The 17788-nt window shown below is 35.8% G+C and overlaps 2 protein-coding genes across 3 annotated transcripts; one reads left to right on the forward strand and one right to left on the reverse strand.

Annotated features, from left to right (window-relative positions):
- Positions 1 to 232: 232 nt before the first annotated feature.
- Positions 233 to 7468, reverse strand: efcab2.L (EF-hand calcium binding domain 2 L homeolog). Its single transcript, XM_018263081.2, has 7 exons — positions 7329 to 7468; positions 5011 to 5095; positions 3438 to 3510; positions 2765 to 2844; positions 1247 to 1289; positions 1097 to 1163; positions 233 to 1000 (listed from the first exon to the last, which is right to left on the reverse strand). The coding sequence occupies exons 1-7, from the start codon at positions 7351 to 7353 to the stop codon at positions 885 to 887; spliced, it is 489 nt and encodes a 162-aa protein (XP_018118570.1). The 5' UTR covers positions 7354 to 7468; the 3' UTR covers positions 233 to 884.
- Positions 7425 to 17083, forward strand: yju2.L (YJU2 splicing factor homolog L homeolog). 2 transcript variants are annotated; one of them, XM_018262011.2, is made up of 8 exons: positions 7425 to 7580; positions 8917 to 9017; positions 9130 to 9274; positions 10014 to 10148; positions 10886 to 11067; positions 11641 to 11761; positions 13939 to 14152; positions 15389 to 17083. In XM_018262011.2, the coding sequence occupies exons 1-8, from the start codon at positions 7557 to 7559 to the stop codon at positions 15499 to 15501; spliced, it is 1035 nt and encodes a 344-aa protein (XP_018117500.1). In that variant the 5' UTR covers positions 7425 to 7556; the 3' UTR covers positions 15502 to 17083.
- Positions 17084 to 17788: the final 705 nt, after the last annotated feature.

Consider the following 17788-nt stretch of genomic DNA (forward strand, 5'->3'; position numbering starts at 1 on the left):
TGGTCCTGTTCAGATGACTGAAAGAATCCTAGAATGGCTTGCCTGATGCCTCAGTTTTAAAGTTACATTTACAGGAGAATGCATGAGGAATATACTATTTTGAAAACAGCATGGTTCCCTATGATAGCATACATTTAAAATATAAATATATATGCATTCAGATGTTATTAGCATGCATATCAGTAGTTGCAAAGGCTCCTGGGCCCATATGCTTATATTTAACAAAGTAGCATCTGATAAACGTTTGTTTTATTATAAACATTATTTGTCAAAAACATCTATATTACAAGTATTGATGTTTACGTCCATGTTCATACTTTGTCATGTGTTTGCCTCAGATTCAAACACGCATTCCTTTCACTGACTGCATGGCAAAAAGTTGTTTTTTTGTGAACCACTGCCTCAAATGTAAATGTCTAACTGGAAAAGTACATATATACTGTCTTTGGTAGCTGTACTAGATTTTTAGGAAATGAAGCACAATGACTGATATGATCATATACAGATATATGATCTGATATCCAGAAGGCTCAGAATTTCAGGAAGGCCATCTCCAATAGACTCCATTGTAATCAAATAATTACATTCTTATTGAAGGCAAAAAAATTATATTGGGTTTATCTAAGGATTAAAATGATATTGTTAGTAGACTTTAGGTATGAAGATGCAATTATGGAAATCTCTTATATCTGGAACACCCCAGGATCCGAGCCGTCTTGATAACTGGTCACATACCTGTACCTATAACCTTGCTATAATGCATGGGGTGCCCTAAACAAATTGAGCAGGCTGGGGGATTAAAAACCTTTGAGTCTAAAAGACTCTGCTTTATATATAATTTAACGTTATGTTTCAAAATGCCTCCTGTTTTCTTTGATTGATGATCAGTAATCATCAACGACCATCATTGCAGCATACTCTCTATATGGAACAACACTCTTCTCTGGATCCACTGCAGCTGACACCATCTCTTCCATCTCCTCTTGTGTGAATGGTTCACCTGGGACAATTAAAAACACAGTTTGTGTGGTGATTCCAAAAAGCAGCTATTTCTAGGTTAGTATTGTCTCAAAAAATGTGTATTGTGTGTGTGTACCTTCTTCAGTCATATACTTGATAAGTTCTTCTCTAGTGAGGTATTCCTTTTTCTTTTCATCTAAAACCTGCAAATTAGTAAATAAAGTTGATTAGCAGTGTTTGCTAATGCTCTTTACTGCCTACTAAAACATTACTGTGAAGCAAAAACCTCAAAAGCTCTGAGGAGAACATCTTCAGGAATGGGTCTGTACCTGCAAAACAAAATGAAAATCACTGGAAGTCCTTAATTTGCATCATGTAAACAAAAAATTAAATCAAGTTTTCCTTTTTACAGCTTAATCATAAAATCAGACCTTTAACTGTAGGCCCCATTTTGGCAGGTATCTTACTATATGAATCAGCAGAGCAATACACCCTAGGAAGGGGGTCCAGGCATATATCCAACCTATAAAGATGGGTTGAATCAGTTCGAGGGGAAGTGGGTTGTATCATAAAGTCATGGGGGGGGGGATGCAGGATCGCCTGTAATCTGGGGTAACATTTTTTATTACTTGTTGAAGGTTACCAACCATAGGCTACGGTTTAAATACTTATTGTTGTTCTAGTGTAGTGTTGTTTTCATATACAGGACCAATAAACTTGCCATAATGCACTGGAACTGCGAACAAATAGGCATTGTACTTTCCAGTTCTAGTAATTTTTGTGTAAGTTGTGATGCATTACTGCATCACTTTAGGAGAGTTGTGTAGTACCATATTTTTCCTAGTAAATGAGGCAGCTTGAAAATAATGGGGGAGGCATGTATCTTTTCTTTGTCAGTCCCCTGATTACCAAGATCATCACCAAAGCAACCTGTTACATTCCATGCAAAAACTAACAGTAATGTTGGCTCATGCTCCACACAATATACATTTAGGGGACTATTTATCACACTGTGTAAAATCAATACACAACCCATGGGCAGTAATGCATAGCAACCAATCACTGACTGGCTTTTTTCTACCAGCTGAAGGTTGAAAAATGAAAGCAAATATTTGATTGGTTGTCATGGGTTACTGCCCAGGTGCAAATTTGCCCAGTGTTTATAAATGAACCCAAGTGTGTTTTACACTGTGATGCCTGGTGATGTTTGGTGTAATTCGTTACTTTACACAGCATGATAAATAGCCCCTTCAATGCATTACTCACATCAGATGCCTCTGCCACAAACTTGTACACAGATGCTCCACACCTTGTACATAATTCATTCAAGAGCAGACTTGTGGGCAACTGCACCCTTATTTATAATGTATTCATCAGATCAATTTGCAACCTTTTCCATTACTAAAGTTTTGTTTTGGGTCTACAGGCAGACATCAGCTGGTTGCTGGCTGTGCAAAGACACCCTGTACCTAATGTCACCATAAAACACATTTGGTTTGAGTATATACATGTACTACTATACCTGTTAATCTTTAGAGTACTTACAAAATAATTATATCCCACCCACCAACTTTTAAAGCTGACTTACCATAACTAGCAATAGGTACTCTGATATATCACCGATACATGTTTATATCAATGACAGTTCCTATTTAATTAACCCAGTATAAATTCATGTTGGTGGCAAAATAATTATCCTAGGTTAAATGTGTTTTGGGACATGGTGCTTAAAATATAGGAAAGCCTTATCCAGAAAATCCAAAGTCCTAAGTATTCCTGATAACAGACCTAATAAAATGTATACCTTCTCTCCATTAATGCCTTAGTCATCATTGGGAGAAATTTTTCAAAACGGATGTACCCTGTAGGTTCTTCTTCTTCTACCTAAAATGCAGGGAATATAAATCTAAATAATACTGCCATAGTACTGCCATAATAGTTTCTGATGAGGAATGTAAGATTTTAGTAATAGCCTACAATGAAACAGTACAATCTATTGGCCACATGCTCACAGAGACTGTTGTTGCTTGTTGCCTTTAACAAGAAAAAGCTTTCTCAGCTATGTCTTAAAAGTGACACTTATTTTACACAGCATTTTTAAAAGCATTCATTTTTATTGGTTTTCATTGGTTAAAACAGGGAGGGAGAGGGGGGGGGAGGAAGGATCGTAGTCCCGCCTGGGGGTTCTGTACATTTACCATAGATTAAACAATTAAGTAGCCATACAAAACATTAATCTTATTTAATCGAAATCAACAGCTTGATCAAGTAAGAAAAACTTAAATGTTGAGCTGTAGGAAAGTAGAAGTTGAGAAAAGTACATCCTGTGCATCATTATTTAAGCTGGCAAAATACAAGCATCATAAAGTCACTGGGATTTTCATTTTTACATTTATAGTTACAATTTTCAGTTTTTATATAAATATACAGGTACAATTAGTGCATATACTTCTGTATTCTTGTTTTAATAACCTTACCTCTGCAATCATATCATGAAGTTCTCCTTCAGTTGGGCAACATCCTAGAGATCTTATGATTGTTCCAATCTCTCTATTAAAACAGTAGCACAGTTAGTGCCTTGGACTTTAAAATAAAACAGGGTACGGTTCATATTTTGTTTCCTGTTAGCTACAAAAAATTAGATGGGCTAATAGCATACAGTACTTATTGCATATGAGGATACTGCATACTTTTTAAAGGAGAACTCTTGACAAAGAAAGGGTTTTGCTTGATTAGGGAAGAGCAGGCCCAGATTTGTGGAAAGGCCACCTAGGCCCGGGCCTAGGGCGGCAGGATTTTAGGGGGGCGGCAGGCTGCCCAACCATACCAATATTGGTTCAAAAACATTGGATGCGCCAAAGATGCAATCATTTTTTAAATTTCCCGTGCGCCAATCCCCATTGCTCCGGTCCAGATGATGAAAATCTGCACGAATAAAGGGGAGGGGGCAGGGGCGACGAACGGCAGTGGGCCTAGGGGCATACGCTATGTAAATCCGGCCCTGGGGAAGAGTAACCCTAATTTGCACTTATAGGACTGTACCTTAAGTGTATTTTATATATTAAGGTATATTTTACACCACCCATTAAAATGTTTTCATTTATCCTGACAGGTGCCTTAAAATATTCATAAACATAATGAAAAGCAGAATAAACTTAATTAAAGATATAATGTTCTAGCAGAAAACATTCATAAAGAGAAAATAACACCTTCATTATAATGACATGCTTATTATATGTGGTCCTCTTTCATCGTTATATACTGTATATCAGCGATAAGGGTCAAACAACAATATGAAAATCTTCATATACAGTAAGTAGCTAATAAAAGGTACAGTAGCAAATGTTTTGCCATGCACAACCTTTGTAAAAAATAACTGTTACACAAAACCTTAGTCGTTAATCCACAATGTGGCCAAAATATGTCAGTTCACATGCTATGCCAAGGCACAGCCCCTCGTTGTATGTGAGCCCTACACTGCCTAAATCTCATGTGCATATAAAATCAGTAATCCCCCATGCAACACTATACACTAGTTCTTCTTCTAAATGTCAGCTAGAAACAACATGTCTACAGAACAGAAGGTCAATGCTACAGTGTTGGTTAGACCAAGCCCCAAATTATGTGAATGATGTACTGTATAATCTCTGTAAATCACTACAGAATGTGTTGGCACTATAAACATTTTTTATAAATATTTATTTTCAGTCATTTATTTTAATTTAAAAAGCACCTAAACATGGTGTACCAACTCCCCCCTGACTGATTATGGACTTGCACGCCAATTCTAGGACACAATTTTCTATATATATATATATATATATATATATAATATACTATACGTTACATAAGAAAAATGCCAACTTGCAGAACTGAAATATTGTATATAGGGAGCGCAATATATATTGCAAGACATTCATTTGCACTTGGAGATAAACTTTTGAATAAAAATCCCTTAAAAAGAACAGACCCCCCTCCTCAGTGCAACGTAGTAATATTGTTCAGTATACTATAAAAAGAAAAAAGAACTACAGTAGTGATTGTCCTTACCTGACATCAACTGTTTTGTTACATTCATGGTCAAAAACCTCAAAGGCTTCTGTAATTTTTTTCTGTAAATCTGTCACTAGGGATTCTGTAAAAATATGATCAAGAAAACGAATTAATCATAGCAGACAATTAAAGGGATATTGACATGTTTTAAATAGAGAACCTGAATACTGCAGACTTTGTTCCAATGCACAGTACAGACAAGGGTTGAACAGAATTGTAGGCAAAACAGGGGCCAAAGTAAGGTTGTTACAACTCAGTGCAGTGCATCGCATGTCAAAATTATGGTTTTGTTTTACCCTTGTTTGTACCAAGCTTTTGATCAAATCTGCTGTGTTCAGGCTATCTCTGTCCGCAGGGGTGGGATGAGGATGTTTGGGGGGCGGGGGGGGGTGGTGTTAGGGGCAGAGTTATGACATCACACACTGTATTGAGTCTGACAGTAGTAGTATACAAAATGCCCCACTTGCCATTAGCATAACATAGTTTGCTGCAATCAACTGCAGCTTTAAATACATATAAAGCAAGAACAGAGAATTGTTAAGAATTTATAATAATGCAGTACTTGTCGTTGCTTCTCCTTGCTTCCCTTCCCTGAATTTCGAACAATTGAAGCCAAGAAAAGTTTCTCAATTACAGTGTAAGGCAGAAGTGGGGAAAAAAGGAGCAGCGTAATGGGGAAATGGGGAACAATAAAAGTGGGACAACAGTAGAAGGGGAAGGATAAATGTAGAGATCAAAAAGATGTGGAAAGAAAATAAAGGGAAAAACAAATGCCTTGTAAGGCTTAAAATGTATTATTATTGCTACTTTTTATTGCTCATCTTTCCATTCAAACCTTTTATTTATATTTCAGTCTCTTATTTAAATTAATGCACGGTTGCTAGGGTTATTCAGACCCTAGTAACCAGCTGGAAACTAGAGAGCACTGAATAAAAAGCGAAATAACTCAAAAACCACAAATAATAAAACATGAAAACCAATTGCAAATTGTCTCAGAATATCACTCTCTGCATCATACTAAAAGTTAACTCGAAAGTGAACAACCACTTTATTACCTGCACTCCTGGAGAAAAGAAATTACTTGCTGCTTTGTGTGATAAGGTGTAATGACACACAATTGTTTAAATGTCTGCAGCATTCAACAGGACAGCATGCTATTAATTACCAGCTAAAGATTTGAAGGGGTGGTTCACATTCAAACAACTAGTTGTTTTCAGATAGATCATCAGAAATAACTTTTTCCAATGACTTTCTATTTTCTATGTGTGACTGTTTTTATATTGAAGTGTAAGGTGTCATTTTTCACCTTCTGAAGCAGCTCTGGGAGGGGGGTCGCCGACCCTGTAAACTGTTCTAAATGGATACATTTAGTTGATACATTTCTTATCTTTGTCCCTGCTGAGCAGAATCTCTAGGTTTCATCACAGGCAGCTGTTAGAATTGATACAATAGTTGCTAATACTCCAGAGATACTGGTGAGAAATGTATCAACTAAGGGGCAAATTTACTTATGGTCGAATATCGAGGGTTAATTAACCCTCGATATTCGACTGCTGAATTGAAATCTTTCGACTTCGATATTCGAAGTCGAAGGATTTACCGCAAATAGTTAGATCGAATGATCAAACAAAAAATCGTTCGATCGAACGATTAAATCCTTCGAATCGTTCGATTTGAAGGATTTTAATCCATCGATCGAATGATTTTTCTTCGACCTAAAAATTGTTCCAAAGCCTATGGGGATCTACCCCATAGGCTAATATTGACTTCGGTAGGTTTTAGGTAGCGAACTAGGGGGTCGAAGTTTTTTTTAAAGAGACAGTACTTCGACTATCGAATGGTCAAATAGTCGAACGATTTTTAATTCGAATCATTAGATTCGAAGTTGTAGTCGAAGGTCGAAGTAGTCAATTCGATGGTTGAAGTAGCCAAAAAAACCATTCGAAATTCGAAGTTTTTTTTTATTCTATTCGTTCACTCGAACTAAGTAAATGGGCCCCTAAATGTTGCAAAACTGTAACAGTTTAGAGTCTGCACATGAATTACTGACCTGCCAGACTGAAACTGTAAAAAATAAATAATGGAAAGCAATTGAAAAAAGTCTTTATTTCTGGGGAACAATCTAAAAACAACTGAATTGAAAAAAGTGTTTAGAAAGTGAACAGCCCCTTTAAACATGTGTAAGGCTTGTGTGCCCTGATAAATGCTTCAGAGAACATGGCTCATTTCTAGGAATATAGCGCTATACTGCATAAGAGATGTATCTTGCAAGAAAATTGCATTCGTTTTTCTATTTTTAAGTAGCAAAAACTTACCAGCAGCCTCCTTCTCGTCCGTCATATTTGTATGGTTGTACGTATAGTGTATGGTTGCTAGGAGACTGCACGATCATACCCATTGGACTACTTGGGGGCGCTGTAGGTGACGTAGAGGAGAGGACGCGAGAATATTTAGACGCTTCCTTATGTGCTCTTGAGAGGCTGGGTGACGTCATTAATGCGCGCCATTTGAATGCTACAGCTACCGAAGAGTGAAGATTAAACATGTCTGAGCGGAAAGTCTTAAATGTACGGAATAATATTATAACAAGGGATGGGGCAGACAGGGAAGGGAGTGGTGCGGTTGGTTATGGGGATAGGGTGGGTTTATGTTGAGAAGCAGATGTAGTGTACGGAGGAGTAGGTTAATTTAGCTTAAGTTGGCGACAATGTCCGAATATGTATAGAGCGCTCACAGTTCTTCAGATGCGAAGTGGTGCCAGTGACGAACACTCTGATTCAGCTAGCTTTTGCCCCTCGTGTGCAACAACTGTCATTTTGTATATGTTGCTAGAAACAATGGCACAATCGCGTTTTCTGACTAAATTCTGCTCAGGCTGATCATACATGGAGAAGAAACTGCCTGAATCAGCAGAACAGTATATGATAGGGGCCTAAGAGGCAATGGCTCATGGGCCCACTTTTGTGGCCCAACGTGTTTTAGTAACCTCAAACAGCAGACTTTTCACAGGGACATGGTTAAAGCATGAATGGTCAGGTTTAAAATAGTGCATACTATTATCAGTCAATTTAATGTAAGCAATACACCACAGGTATTATGTTTGTGTTATAAAGTTGTAAACCCTTCTCGAAAGCAGAGCTTACACATTCATACAGTTCGTGCTAAATGTAATTGTACACAGGCATCTGTATATAGCTATATATATAAATATATATAGCCATTTTTTATAGGTAAGTGTAAATAATTAGAATATACTCAAACAGATATGGAATCAAAGCGTCTCATAGTGTTGTCTAAATACCCAGGCACCCTGACAAGGTTCCCTCTACATTGATAAAGAATATACATTGTACACTTGAGTGTAAATAACCAATGTAAATTAGGTTTAAACATATTATTCAGCACTTGTCTTTTAATAGCAGTTAACTGTTATGGTACAGGATACATTCTGATGTTATTTAAGAATAAGCAGCTTTTAATTGAACATTGATTTTGTTGTACTGAAATATATGATCATCTTTTTTCGGAAAGCATAGTACATAAAGCCACTGTTTGCACACAGTGCATCATCTGCATGTTTGAAAACAAGTAAGCTCACTTGAAACATAAAATTCCCCAGGGAATTCCTATTATGCAATATAAAGTCATCGTAGTCTTTGCTGTCATGATTTTTTCCATACATTTTTCCATAAGCAGAGACTTTTAAGAGCTCTGAATCCTTGCATATATGGGGATATATATATATATTTATATATATATTTATTTCTAGGCAATCAAACATGTATTTGTTTGATTTTATAAATAAAGCCTTTGTTGCTATAACAGTCTGTTCACATTTGAATAATTGTTTACATTATTCTTTTTCATATTCTAACATTTTATTTTAACTTTACATCTGTTTAGAAATATTACCCTCCAGATTTTGATCCATCTAAAATCCCAAAGTTAAAGCTCCCAAAAGATCGCCAATATGTGGTTCGTCTGATGGCACCATTTAATATGAGGTGAGTATATGTCTTCTGGTATTTAATGGGTAACTCACTTGTGTGAAATCTTTCTATACTCATCGTACTGTCCAGACCAAGTAATTATTTTTTTCCTTCAATGTTTATGCAGGTGTAAAACTTGTGGAGAGTACATTTACAAAGGAAAGAAGTTCAATGCTAGAAAAGAAACTGTGCAAAATGAACTGTATCTGGGACTCCCTATTTTCCGCTTCTATATTAAGTGTACACGTTGCCTAGCTGAGATTACTTTTAAGGTATGATATTGGGGAAAGGAAAGAGGGGGTGAAGGAAGAAATTCTGACACACTATGAAGTGCCTGTTGCCAAAATGTATTTTGAATGTATGGCTTTATGGGTGTGTGAAAACATAAGGCATCTGAAGCATAAACTACAATTACATATACAGTATAAAACAGTGGCTTTTAGACTTGATAACTTGAAACCCACAACCTGCCCAATTGGTTCAGGGCACCCCATGCATTATAGCAAGGTTATAGATCCAGGTATGGGAACTGTTATCCAGGGGCTTTCTGGATAAGGTTTTTTTCCATAATTTGGCTCAACATACCTTAATTCTACTAAAAAATCATTTAAACATTAATTAAACCCAATAGGATTGTTTTGTCACCAATACGAATTAATTATATTTTAGATGGGATCAAGTACAAGGTACTGTTTTATTATTACAGAGAATAAAGAAATATGGGTGTGAGACTTGCTATGTTGTCTCCTCCTCATTAACTGGGGTGACAAAAACAATGCACCTCTTACTATTACCTTTAGGCTACTGAAAAACCAAAACCAAAAATGTTTTGCCATCAGTCTGGATCTATGATTGCTTTGTCTTCATTAAGGTCAGGGTTAGTTGTTTAGATAGGAGCTTTTAGGTTAACACATCTCCCTGTATTTCCAGTTGTTATATCTATTTTGACTTTGAATATTGCATGTATAATTTTTTAGTTTTTCTGTATAACATTTAGTTTTTTGCACACAGACAGACCCTGAAAACACAGATTATGCCATGGAACATGGAGCAACTCGCAACTTCCAAGCAGAAAAATTGATAGAGGAGGAAGAAAAGAGATTTCAAAAAGAACGCGAAGAAGAAGAGCTCAATAACCCTATGAAGGTATGAATAAATGTAACCATTTATTTGTAACAAGAATGGGTTCATAAAATATTGTTTTTTAATTTGATATGTTCTGTTTTTGTTCTTTTTTGACAAGGTACAGTATACTGTGTTTTCTCTGTTGTTCTTGGGTACCACAGTTTCTCTTCCTAATTATCTTCTCTTTTAAATCTATTTTTTTTTTATGCCCCTAGTATTTTTTTTATCTATTTTTGTTTCCCTATTTTGTATGGTTATTTTTACCCTATTACTTTTTCTCTTGTTGCCCCTGGTCCCTTTGATTTTTTTTTTCAGTCCTTCTTTCTTTTATGAGCATTCTGACAATAAAATAATTCTGATAATTTTTTTAGGATTGCAATTATTTTTTTTTTAAGTCCTGGGGGTTGCACATCTGCATTAGTTAGAAATACATTACTACCTCGTTAGTATGACTTAAAAAATAGCTTCTGAGTTATTCTCTCTTATTAGCAAGCTGAAACTTATAATCACAAGCCTTATACTTGTCTACTTGTCTAACCTTGTGGGAGTGATGTTCTTCGATTAGGTTTATAGACATTCTATTCCTGAGGAATTTGCTTTTACCAGCAGTGATAGGCAGTTTGTCTGGTCTAACATTCACCTAAGTGGGTAATCACCATAAATATCCAAGTGTGACAAATACTGGAACTGAGTTGATAAATTAAGTAGAATTTTAGTAGAATTTGAAGATGGTTGTACAAACATTTTTATTATTGTAGGTTCTTGAGAACCGTACCAAGGATTCCAAAATGGAGATGGAGGTTTTAGAGAACCTACAAGAACTGAAAGAACTAAATCAGCGCCAGGCAAATGTGGACTTTGAAGGAATGCTGGAGGTTTATAAAGCAACAGAGGAGGAGATCAGGAGGCGGCAAGAGGAGGAGGATGAACAAGAGCTGAGGTTTGTATAATTTATAAATAATTATATTATATTATAAATAATTAATTAATCAGCACATATTCATATCACAGTTTATGCACTGTGTAAAAGACTGAAGAATTAGTATGGTATTTAAAAATCTGATTAAATCTCTAAAACTTTCTCATAAGTTAATTCAAAATAAATGTGACCTAGCATGTGCACATACTGGCAGCTCATCTCCCCGATATTAAGATGTAGGGCCAAGAGAACACTAATTTATATCTTAGGGTCTTGAGCTTCATTCATTCATTTTGGTCCAGCATAATTTTTCACATTAATTACACTCCTTTGGTTGACCAACCACAGGATCACAGAATATGTGTACTATATATCCCACCCCAACCATGTTGTCAAACAACCAAAAACTGCTAAGCAGCTTGCTGTTCCAGGTCCACAAGTTGATAGCAAAAAAATAGAAATTAAACAATAATTCTATGTACTCTGATTAATAATGAACAGATTAGAATAACTAGCATTCTTAAATACTATTCTATCGTATATGGATATTTTAAGGATGGGTCTGCTATGTTACTATAAAAATGTTTGTTTTAGGTCAATGATGGAAGCAGCCAACAGAAAACGGTTGTTGGAAGATTCTGACTCGGATGAAGAGGGTTCTCAAGTGAAGCCTAAACACACCCAAAAAACAAAAGCAACTGATATATTGGTTAAGGTAAGCTACAAAACATGATCTTTGGTAGATATTTAATGTACATAGAAGTGAACTAAACTCGCCAAATATCACCAACTTGTGAAATATACTTAGAGTTGCTAGTCCAACTGTGATTAAATAAGTAATTTCTAAGCATAAACCTAAATGAAGAACAGTGTAATGACAAAGTTAGCCAATTATAAGGTACCTTATGTCAGCCTTTGACAAAGTTCACATGCTGTGAACGAAACGCGTGTCAGGCGCATACTCTTTCACGATTTTAATTTCGTTAGGCAGGGCGTCGCAAGATACCTGAAACAAATGGGATAATTGTCACCACTGGGAAGTTGCTACGCTGTGGGTGAAGGGGTTGGTGTGGCTGTGGTGCTGGGACCGGCTTCTTTTATATCCTATAACACAATTAATGTCCTTACCATCAAGTACAATTTTGCTCCTATTTAACGTCTGGGAGGGTGTTCACTGCGGGAGAATGGGTTGGCTTGGCAACAGTGGGTACATGGAATCATAAGTTCATCGCCGCAGCAAGCTTAGAGCTGCACTTACTTATTACCTCTTTCAGTACCTGGGAAGGTTTATACTGTGGGCGAAGGGGTTGGTTCGGAATGGTTGGGAAACGGAACCTACTTCTGCTACGGCCACAATAAAGCTAAGAGTCGCACCTAGATAGTGCCTCTTTCGGTCTAAACGCAGCAGTCTGCTACGATATTAATATTTTAGACGTTAAATGCTGCGGTAATATTAAATTAAATGTATAAGATGCTATGCATGGTGGATTACCATTGTCTATGTATAAGGCTGATACCAGTACACAACAAAACGCCACCATATTATTTTGTGGGATTGTTCGGCATATATATTGCTGCAGAGATTTGTTTTAAACCCACTATCCTGTGACATCTCGCTTCCCTGTACCTAACGTATTTTTAATGGTGTTAATCTGGACTTTGATATTTATTAAAAGTTATGTTTTAACACATGTTGTGGGGTAGATATATGACTTTGTTTTTGGACTAAGAGGGATGGGAAGGTGCAAAGCAATAGGTCAATTCTTTTTCTTTTCTATATTGTTTTAATTATTTGACCTTGCACACCATCGGTTATTTTCTATTTGATGGGAGGTGCTCCCCAATACTCCTTACTTATTGGATTATATTAAAAATATCACTTTATTTTCATTTAAAAAAAATGATTATAAAAACTGGATTCTGCTACTTTAAGTTAATAACACAAAGTGAAGCCGCAAAGTCACACAGCCATGTAGGACTTATTCCAACAATGCATGCAATAGGTGTTGTAAAACCAAGGTAATTTTCCTGTGACTTCAAAACACACACTATCCACATTGTGATGTACTCCCAGAGCAAGATGTAGAAATGAAGCAGAAAAAGGCAATGCTATAGTCTGCAATTCACTTTTTTGTTAGTACTTATCACATTATTCCAGTAATGGTTTGGTGACCATTATGGTGCAACAATAAAAGAAAGTCAAGGGCTAGACTAGGCTTGAACAATTTGAATAAAAAATAAAGGCCAATTGAAAAGTTGCTTTGCATTAGCCATTCTATAATATACTAAAAGTTAACTTAAAGGTGAACCACCCCTTTAATTCATAGGTGTAAAAGCATATAAAACTGATAAACTAATTTAGACAAACTCTTTTTTTTTTGTACCTTCATTTTTTTTATTCTTGGTTTTTTAGTTATTCAGTTTTTTGTTTAGTAGACCTCCATTTTTTATCTTAGCAGCTATCTGATTGGTAGAGTCTTAGCAACAAGGCAATGATTTGAACGAGAGATGGGCATATAAATAGTAGAGGGCCTGCACAGAAAGATCATCAGCAACAAATAACAATAAAATTGTAGCCTCACAGAGCAATAAGTTTTTGGCTGCTGGGGTCAGTGACCCCCATTTAAAAGGTGGAAAGAGGCAGAAGAGGAAGTCAAATAATTCTAAAACTATAAAAAAATAAAAATAAAGAAAACTAATTGCAAAGTTGCTAGGCATAGGCTATATACACTAAATGTTATATATAATAAAAATTAATTTATAGGCGAACCACCCCTTTCAATTTCATTCTTTTTAGTCTGTTTTGTCTTTAAGCTATATACATATAGTACATGGAGAGGGCATGCTTTCCTGTAGCACATAATACCGTGTGTTGCTATGCTTTTCCTATAGAATGATAATTTCCAGAACAAGAAACAGCGAGGTGAGGAATTGGAAAGCAGCAGTGTCAAAGTAAATAGCCGACAACTTTTATCAGGACTTGTAGTGAGGAAGAAAGAGGTGGCACAGCAAGACCAGGCTAAACAGCACAACACCAAAATGGACCGTGAAAAAATTGCACCGAAAGTCACAGAAATGCAGAATGAGTCTGCATTACAATCCACAGGTAATAATTACTTCTCTAAAGAGATATTTTTTGTGTTTTGCACAAAAATTCTAGTTTTCAAGTTGATTTTTTTTTTTTGGTCAAACTTACATTTTTAGGGTTAAATAAAAACCTTGAATTTTTTGAGATGTATTATACGCCGACTCTGCAAATAGCTCAAATCCGAAAATGCACCATCTAAAACCTGTCGAGCAATTTGATTTTTTTTCCACGAGGAAAACTCGTTTTGGTTTTCGCAACCCGAACATGCAGAATCTAATTTTTTTCCATTCAAGTTTTTTTTCTTAAATAAGAAACCATTCCAGCTGTGAGTTAATTCGAGGTATAAAAAAAACTAACATTCGACCTTTGATAAATAACCCCTGTTATGTAACCATAAATTATCCCAGAATGTTTCCATTCTATTGGGCTTATATTGCTCTGTCTGCTAAAAGTATTTCACAGAAATAATTACTGAACCATGACAAACAAAACTTATTGGTCTAGGTAACTTATTGGTCTAGGTAACGTATTGAGATCTCATGCTTAAAATAGATACATGGATCCCAAAGCTTCCATTTTACTGGTGACATTGCATCAGTAAAACAAAACCCTGTTCTGTGCCAGAGAATCTGTGGTATCTGCACAATAAGTACATGCAATGCTAATTGCTTAGATTAATATATAGATTAATTAGAACAGTTGAGTGTTTAATCACCATGGTCCTTAGTTGCTCTTTTGGCTGAGAAGCAGCTAAAACTCAGAAATGGATTTTTGATCACTGTTGTTCTCTGGGAGGATCATGGCAATCAAAATACCCTAATGTTACTAGTAGGTCCAGAACTTTTGTATTGTAAATAGACAATTGTCCAGGCATTGGGCCCTTAAACATTGGTAAGCTGACCTTTTCTAGATAAGCAAATGTTGAAGTAGGAGACTCTAGTAGGTCACGCATGGATCAGACTGATAGTAGGTAAAAATAAGAATTTTATTCATATAAACATCTCATGCCTAATGCGTTTCGTGTCACTAGGACACTTAGTCATAGGCTTGAACATTAACAGACGTGTCAGGATTTAAAGGCCAAACCACCAATTACAAAGAAAAACTTTTAACCTTTTGTGCATAAAAATATGTGATGAGAAAGATATAGTAATAATTGTAAAACAATCTTGTAATTAGAATTTAATAATGTGTTTGGGTTGCGTAATCCATCTATCCACTAAATCATATTTATTTTCTTATATTCGCCTGCAGGTGCAGTAGCAGAATCTCATTCTTCAAATGTCAACTCCAGCCTGCCTGGCTCTTCAGGTGTCTCCTCTCTGATGCAGCTGGGAGCTTACTCTGACAGTGAAGAAAGTAACTGAGGATCAGAAGACATTATTATGATGCCATTTACAGAGAAATGTTTTATATATGATATTTTTTGTCCAGCTTTCTGACAGGGTTCAAGTCCATTAGCAAAAAGATATTTCCTATGGGCAATAATCTTTCGAATTGCAATTTTTTTCAAACTCTTAAGTGAAATACTGGTTTTAATATTTAAAGCTTTTTTTAAACAAATAGCTGGCTGGGAATATTGATCTTGTCCTGCTATAATTTCACAGTCCACTGCTTCTTTCAGACTACCACGGAGATGCAGTGTGAGGCACTAAATTGAAGTAATGTAAGCAACTTTGGAACTGGTCTTTATTATTAATATTTTACTTTTGTGGTTTTCCATTCTCCACCCTTTAACTTTTATCTGGGTAGCTTTGGTGTTTGTAAGTGAGAAATATTATGCTGTCAATTAGAGTAGTGTGGAAAGAGGGCCCGGGCTGAAGTGCAGTTAGCGTTACATTTAAAGGGGGCACTTATTTGGAACTGTAAAATGATTACTCATACACTATTCTTTTAACATATCTGTAGCCTTTTTGTGAGGTAACCCTAATCAAAAGCTGGATCTCAACCTTTTTACATTACTGATGGTGGTATTCATTTGGACTTATTTACTGATACTGGCTGAATTTGCACCAGCACCATGACCTGTAGCAACAATCTGCAATTGACTAATATTTTTTATAGCAGGCAAATAAATAAAGCCAATCTATGGATTGCTGCAATGGTGCAAGCTTGTCCAGTGTTGTAAATTAGCCTTTGTGTGATTTCTGTACCCTCAGTTTGTATCATAAATTTTGGATAATTAACAAACTGACCACACATCAGCTGGATGACCAATTGCCACAGTTTGTGCACAGTTTTAATTAACAGTCTAGTTTTGGAAGGTCAAACAAATTTGCCTGTGTAATCCTAACCAGATTTGATCCTCAGAATTAGGGGCAGATTTATCCAAGTCTGAGATTCGATCTCGCCACAGAAAAATTCACTTCTATTTCATTCCTATGGGATTTGTAAAAGCATAATAATAATCAAATGGGAATTCTGCCCATTAATAAATCTGACTCAAAACATCCCATAGGAATGAATAGAAAGTGGTTGCATTTTTTTGTGCCGAGATCTAATCTCACATTTTGATTTATCTGCCTCTATTTTGACATATCTCTATCTTAATTTGATTTATTAACTCATTTTTGTGTACTAAGTGGTAATGATTGCCTTTTGGTTAAAAACTTAAAATTCTTATTTTCTGTATGGGTGATACTGCTTATATCTATGTGTAATTTCTTCTCTTCATTTTACTTGTTGAAGAAGTACAGCCTAGTGTCCTTTCAGTCGAGCTTGAAAGTTTTCCTTGAATCATTCAATAATAACTTTCAGCGCTGTGATGTAGTTAATTGTTCTAAAGAAACATCTGAAAGTGGTCGCTAGGTGTCAGGTTCTCAGTGGGCTGTTGTCTCACACTGTAGGTTCATCTTATCTTTGTACATTTTGTGTATGTTCTGTATTTGGCAATACATTTGTTTAACGTAATGTAAAAAATATAAATAAATATAGTCAACTTGTGCATTTTCTAAAGACTTGTGTTCACTGTTTGTAGAAAAAGAAGGTTTTAAATTGCATTACAGAAATAGAGCATGATAGTGAGAGTTTAAGGGTTGTCTCAAATACTTTTTTAAGCTATTTAGATACTGTCTGCTGACTTGTGTGACTCGTCTTGATAGGCTAATGACCTGTATATGGCTCAAAAACTATAATTTCCTTTTTCAATTTCTCATCATGGCATTCTATAACACACCCACACCCACACCCACACCCACATCTATTTTCCCCACCATAACAATTTCTGACAAATGAATACATTTCAGTTCAAGAGAGTCACCACTTTATACACTTGTTAGTGTTAGTGACATCAGACCCATCTGTAGAACACTATTTTGATAATCAGTGATAATTGGTCAGTGTCTTTATATATGCAAAGGAAAGGCACTTAAAGCAGACCTGTCACCCAGACATAAAAAGCTGTATAATAAAAGTTCTTTTGAAATTAAACGTGAAATCGAAAAAAAAATTTTTTATTAAAGTGGACCTGTCACCTACACATAAAAAGCTGCATAATGAAAGCCTTTTGCAAATGAAACCTGGAACAAAAATATTTTTTTTTCCATTAAAACATCCATACCTGTTATAAAGGTGTTTAAATATGAGTTGTCAATCAAATATTATTTTCCCCGCCTCTATGAGGCATAGAGTTGGGGCAGTCAATTGCTTTCAAGT

Source organism: Xenopus laevis, chromosome 5L, assembly GCF_017654675.1.
Source record: "Xenopus laevis strain J_2021 chromosome 5L, Xenopus_laevis_v10.1, whole genome shotgun sequence".
NCBI classification, from domain to species: Eukaryota; Metazoa; Chordata; class Amphibia; order Anura; family Pipidae; genus Xenopus; species Xenopus laevis.

What these genes read in the sequence shown, in the direction of transcription:
- efcab2.L (XM_018263081.2), bottom strand. Translation starts at nt 7,353, where the DNA reads ATGACGGACGAGAAGGAGGCTGCTG. An exon ending in TTCATGATATGATTGCAGAG is followed by an intron (nt 2,845 to 3,437) that starts GTAAGGTTATTA and finishes CCTGCATTTTAG; the next exon opens with GTAGAAGAAGAAGAACCTAC. An exon ending in CAAGTATATGACTGAAGAAG is followed by an intron (nt 1,001 to 1,096) that starts GTACACACACAC and finishes TAATTGTCCCAG; the next exon opens with GTGAACCATTCACACAAGAG.
- yju2.L (XM_018262011.2), top strand. Translation starts at nt 7,557, where the DNA reads ATGTCTGAGCGGAAAGTCTTAAAT. An exon ending in CTGAGCGGAAAGTCTTAAAT is followed by an intron (nt 7,581 to 8,916) that starts GTACGGAATAAT and finishes ACATCTGTTTAG; the next exon opens with AAATATTACCCTCCAGATTT. An exon ending in CAACTGATATATTGGTTAAG is followed by an intron (nt 11,762 to 13,938) that starts GTAAGCTACAAA and finishes CTTTTCCTATAG; the next exon opens with AATGATAATTTCCAGAACAA.